Below are 6,075 nucleotides of genomic sequence, written 5' to 3'. Positions count from 1 at the left end.
TAGCATAACCATACCGTTAATAAACTAATACATTCAGTAAAATTTACATGCTGTTGTTGCTTATTTTACAGTGATTCCCTTTCAAATACATGGAAAAATACCAAAATAACAACATTGTTTTACTGTAAAAGTCTCATTATGCAACTGTCATTTCACAAAATATTTATGCAAATTTTACTTAATTATTTTATATTACTTATCGTATTAATAAACATATTTACAGTAAAATAAATATTTAAATACTGCAACTGAATTTCTTATTATCGTATTCTTTAGGATTTAAAAGCATATAACATTTGTTCTATGACTCTATTGACTAATATCAATTTCATTTAAACTACAATATCTTCATATAGTTCCCGACCAGAAATGCTAAAGCATTTATAATTGGAAAAAAAGCAATGCTAAATAAACTGTACAGTAAGAAAAAGAAAATCCAATAATATGCTTTTCCAAGGATTTATTAACCTCAAAGTCATTAACAAAAACAAACACCAATATATACACACACACACACTTAATAAACATTAGAATACAGAGCATGTGACATTATGATTTTCTTACTGGAACAAAAAGACAAAAGGATAAAGAATGAAAGAAAGAAATATGAATCAGGAAAGGAATATACTGCACTTTTTAAGCATTACTGTATTTTCGTAATAGACTAGACAGTACAAAATGTACCATTATCTTAAAACCAGCATACTAAATTGAGCCATGTAAATAAAAATGAATACAAAAGCAACTACAAAAAAGAATTTTGTGAAATAATTAAGTTGGTGCCCCAAAGCCAAGAGCTTGAAAGCCAAGGTTTTGCTATACCATTGTTAAGGTATTGTAGGGCTAAATGCAATGCTAAGGCTGTTGCTAGTTTATTGAAGCTTTTTCTAAGGTTTGTGCAGTATGTGATAATCTGTGTAGTTCAGAAGTCAGTGTCTGTAGTTTGAGATACCTGTGAGAATCTGTGTAGTGTTTGTAGTGTTGGGTATGTGAGTGTGTGTGTGTGTATGTGTGGGGTGTGGAGTGTGTCTGTGGATAAGTGCATGTGTGTGGCATATGTATGGTGTGAGAAATACGTGAGTGTATGTGGTGTGTATCTGTGTGAGAATATATTTGTGGTGTGGGTTGTATGCATTTTGTGGTGCGAGTGTGTTTATTTAAGCTGTATATGTGTAGTGTGGAGTGTGTCTGTGGATGAGTGTACGTGTGGCATGTAAATGGTGTGAGAAATAAGTGAGAGTCTGGTGTATGTAGTATGTTTCTGTGAGTATGTGTGTGGTGTGGGTTGTATGCATTTTGTGCTGTGAGTGTGTTTAATTTAATGTGTGTTGTGTGAAATTATGTAAAAGCCTGTCTGTAGTGTTTGTTGTCTATATGTGTTTGCGAATGCATATGTATGGCTTGTGAGATGAGTGTGTGGTGTACATGGTGTGAGATGAATGCGAGAGTCTGGCTGTACTTTATGTAGTGTGTGAGAAAGTGTTATGTGGTGCAAGTTTCTTTAAGTGGGGCTTGAGGTGTGCGAATGCTTGTGTTGTGTCTCTGTCTGTCTGTTTGGAGTGCTCTTAAATGTGTGTAGTTTATGCAGTGCATGCGAGTGTCTGTTGCGAGTGGCGTAAAGCTATGTGTGTTTGTGTATATATATATGAGGTAAATCTGAAATGTGTTTGTAGTATACAAATAACTAGAAATAGCTAACTAAAAAAACTAAAAAGGAGCAGTGTTCAGGATTTTAAGAATAGAACAGCTATACTAACAAATTACTGTTTGCAAAATTAATAAAACTGATAAACAATTTCAGAAGAATTAAGCAGATAATCAACAGAAACTGTGAGTAGAGCAAATCACTTGCCATAAACCTTACAGAGTTTAGTCCATAATCAGACATCAAGCCACTCGTGATCTGAAAGCTCCTGGATCAAGGTAAGGACTCTAGGGTTCACATGAAGACGAGATGTATTTGTCTTCTCCACTTTAGTGCCTATCTCTGGGTTGATGGAGAAAAAACACCTTTTGATATAGAAGAAAAACAATGGAATATTAAAATGCCTTCAGTAATGGAAGAGGGAGAGTGGGGGGTGGGTAAATTAATAAATAATAATAATCACACACGCACAAACACTATACAAGTCTCCACTGTAGCAGCTACTTTTACATTTGTTTTATTTAAGTAAATTAAAAATATTGGATAATATCAATCAAAAATAAATAAATAAATCAATAAAAATAAAATAAAATAAAAAATTATACCTCTGCAGAAACTCCAAGGTTGATGCCAGGTCTGACGGATAATGAATGTTGAAACAATAATAGCTCCCAAACATCATGCACAGAGCAGAAACAAAAGAGGTGACTTTATCCTGAACAATGCTTCGATCCACATTCAGCATAAACCGCCTTGTAGAATAGCAGGATTGCCCTAACAGAATAACAAACAAACATGCAAGCAAAAAAAAAAGTAAATAACTTTAAAGAATTCTAAACATTTATACTCAGTTTAGTGGAAAGGTTTTTTTTATTTTATTTTTTTTAAAGGTGAATTAAAATGCTTTTAAGCATGCAGGAATGTAAGGCTTTTTAAGGCCACTTTAAACAAACTTAAGAGCATACACTAACAAACCATGTGCAATCTGAATGTGTCAGAGAGAGAACAGGTGAAAGAAAATGAAAAAAAAACAAGTATGAAAACAAACACTACAGAAAAAATTAAAGAGCAAGGAAGTTAACTTACCACACACAACAATGGTGGGAGTCAAGGGAACTTGGTCCATCTGTACTTCTCCAGCAAGGCACGTGTCCTCCACATAACAGAACATCACGTCTTCCTTCTCATCAAAGTAGGACAATAGAAGCAACACCATCTCTTTGATGTCTTCTGAGCATCCACTCACCTCTCCCACTGTTGTTTTATGCTTTAACACAGCCTGTAGGAACTTTTTGTTCTTGTTGACACAAACAGTCTTCATGTAGTTCAGAAGCCGTTTCCCCTTCATATCCACATTTCGTGTGAAAGTCTCTTTAAGTCCAATTCCAGTGAGCTCCTTGAAGTGAACCACCATGCCAAGCTCACTGAACAAAAATGGCCATTCCTCCAGTAGATATTTTATATCTTTCCCCTGGTTGATTTGTTTACGCTGCGTGTAGAAAGTGACCTTCATAATTAGTTTGACCTCCTCTGGATTTACTTCAGTTTGCTGAGACATCATCTTCAGTTTTTCTTTCTTTTCTTCCTGGCTCTCAGGTGTCTCTCCAAGGGGCAGGAATTTTAAATCCCAGTTTATGCACCCATATGTGTCCTGGATTGCTGCTCTGCGTTCTGGAGGCACTTCATCTGTGTCTGAGTCCTCAGTGCATTTCTTTCGTTTTCTCATTTTTGGGGTTGTTGATCTCTTCACATTTTCTATCCTATTTTGTAATTGTTTGACTAGAGAGTGATACCCTGAGCCAATCACATCTCCCTCTATTATGTCTTGCAGAGAATTTGGATATTTTGCCACCATCTTTTTGGCAACTTGAGTAGTATTCCTTTTACTTACACAAGAACTTTTTCGCATCATCTCACAAACTACAATCCGGACCATTTCTCTTCTCATTCGTGGACTTGGTCGTTTTCCTCTCTCTAATGACTGCATTAGGTCCTCTGGGAACTTCTCCCATGGAATCATGAAAGTATCCACCCAGTCTATATCAGGGCTTGGGCAGCTGTTGGAAGAGGCTGAGGATGAACTTCTAGGTGAAACACACTGGAAGAATCCGTGTGTGCTCAGTGAGGCACCAACAGGTGAGTTGCTGGTTTCAGGAGTCTGGCCTGCAAAAACATACACAAACATATCAAGAACACAATATGAACGTTTCTAAGTCTTTTACTGCTTATAATTGATTTTTCAATGCAGGCCACTTTGAGCAGTGGCTGCATTCTCTACTGCCATACCTGAATATCTCAGCTTCCAAGCAGCAACAACTTTACGGGCTTGAACTGGCCTCAGCGCTGACAGCAAATCAGCTTCCGTGATAAACTGAAAGTCACAATATGTCTCCACCCCAAGGGATTGTAAGGTCTCCTCTAGGATATCTTTTGTCACCTCTGGAAGGTCAGGTAACACCTCAGAAATGGCAGTGCGCAGTAATGATTGCTCTGCATCAGTCATCTTTAGATTCAAGGAAGAAAGACACCCGTTTTCAATATTAGAAATGAAAGATATCATTAAAAAAAAAATTGGTCAACTGACACAACAAGAGAAATGTCTACTCTGAGTATATGTCAGTGAGGACTTATAATTTCTCTGCATCTAAAATGAAGAAACTGCAGTCATTTTTGTATTTTTCCAAATTGTGTTTTATCAATTTTTTTTAAAGAACGCATGCCAAATTTCTATGACTGCTAAACCACAGTGGATAAAGTAATGTTTATTTAGACAGCACACTGTGTTTCAGGGGAATTACTTGGTTATTACTAACAATATATGATGTTAATGGATAAAAATCTACCAAGTCATTAATGTTAAGACATTGCAACCTTGAATTCCCTTTTGTCACTGAGTACAGATGGTATTCAGAAAGATAGTCAGCTTTATGTACATCTGTCACAAAATACACAACTGAATCATTTTGAATTAAAATAATAAGAAGCTCTCCAAACTCCATGGACTCTTCATTATTTACCACAAGGAAATGCCCTTTTTTATATGAAGTACCTTTATACTGTATGTCTGTGGAAACACTAGTGTCTTTTTCTGAAAAGACAAAATCCTTCACTGCATGTTTAATGGCATCACTGTACAGGCTGGGGTAAAAAGTACAACTGTCTTTGACTTGCAAAAGTGGACTGCACCCTGGCCCAGCTGAAAGATATGCCTGGAACATCTGATGTCTTTCAGATAAAGTTAGGCAGATGTTTTTAAAGTTTTTCAAATGTCTGGCGCATCTCTTGAAGTAGCTGTGTTTGCTTTCAAAACGCATGGTCCACAACCTGATCAAGGGGCCAAATTTTAAAATTAGGGCTGGATAGTGCCGCAAGAAATGGTGTTTTGGTTTTAGCGTGTTCTCGGGGAATAAACACTTTCTTGATTCCAAATACTCCTGGATAATAATGTCAAGGTAGGCTACCTGTGACAATGAAATCTTTTGTGCACAAATCATATCAACAATATCTTTAAGCTGGAGGGTTAACTGCCAAATATCATCTTCAGGATTTTGTATTTTGTCACCAATCAATACAGGGAGCAACCTTAAAAAATTCCAGTTCTGAATGGCTTGACCTGAAAGCTTGGACAGCTCAGAGTTGACAGCACATGGCTTTGTGAGAGCATCAGGTCCTTTGTACTTGAACTGCTTGATACGCCGGTTCAAAAGAGAATATGTAAGCCATTTCTTTTTCTTTATGAAATATTTCAAGTACAGTGCAATGTCATAGGCTAAGACACCCTCAAATATGTCATGGCCTAAACAAGGGGGGAGTCCAGGCTGGCAAACGTGAAAAGATGTCAGATCACTGAAAACAGCTTTTACCTTTATGCTTTTGGTGTCTTGTCTGTCTTCCACTTGTAGCTGACCAACAGCAGAATTGTAACTCTCAGGGGTGCGCTGTGGACCACATATATTTGGATCATCACTCTGAAACTCATTCCGTGTGATTTCACAATACCTGCAAAAATACTGCGACCGACTAAAATTTTCAGTAAACCCACCAATGCTGTGTGAACCCAAATTATCACCAGCAATACAATACAGAGCCCCTTTGACTGTTTCACCCCCTACATTGATTCCATTTTCCTCTAAATCTTTTAAATCCACCAACATCTCGGAGAAAACCTTAGAATATCCAAATTGTTTAAGGTCATTCTCTCCACACAACAGAACAAGAAACATATGATCAGTATTGGATCGCACATGAACAGGTAAATTTGCAACAGAAAGATATACTGCAACAACTTTGTGCTTTTTCTTAGCTGAGCCAAGGGGATTGACAATTTCAAAAGCATCCTGATACAGAATTAGCTTCAGACATCTTGGATTTTCAATGAAAAACTGATTGGACTTGAAGTTCTGTCCATCACTTATGTCACCAAAAGCATC

At 36.9% G+C, this 6,075-nt stretch overlaps 1 protein-coding gene across 1 annotated transcript; it reads right to left on the bottom strand.

Moving 5' to 3' along the window:
- Nucleotides 1–1,315: 1,315 nt before the first annotated feature.
- Nucleotides 1,316–5,578, bottom strand: LOC136697364 (uncharacterized). The gene is made up of 5 exons (XM_066672446.1): nucleotides 5,509–5,578; nucleotides 3,932–4,148; nucleotides 2,732–3,808; nucleotides 2,251–2,419; nucleotides 1,316–2,010 (listed from the first exon to the last, which is right to left on the bottom strand). The coding sequence occupies exons 2-5, from the start codon at nucleotides 4,146–4,148 to the stop codon at nucleotides 1,881–1,883; spliced, it is 1,593 nt and encodes a 530-aa protein (XP_066528543.1). The 5' UTR covers nucleotides 5,509–5,578; the 3' UTR covers nucleotides 1,316–1,880.
- Nucleotides 5,579–6,075: the final 497 nt, after the last annotated feature.

The sequence above is a fragment of the Hoplias malabaricus genome, chromosome 1, assembly GCF_029633855.1.
Source record: "Hoplias malabaricus isolate fHopMal1 chromosome 1, fHopMal1.hap1, whole genome shotgun sequence".
In the NCBI taxonomy this organism is placed as follows: domain Eukaryota; kingdom Metazoa; phylum Chordata; class Actinopteri; order Characiformes; family Erythrinidae; genus Hoplias; species Hoplias malabaricus.
Note: the sequence above shows the minus strand (reverse complement) of the source record. Positions and strands in the feature narration are given on the sequence as shown.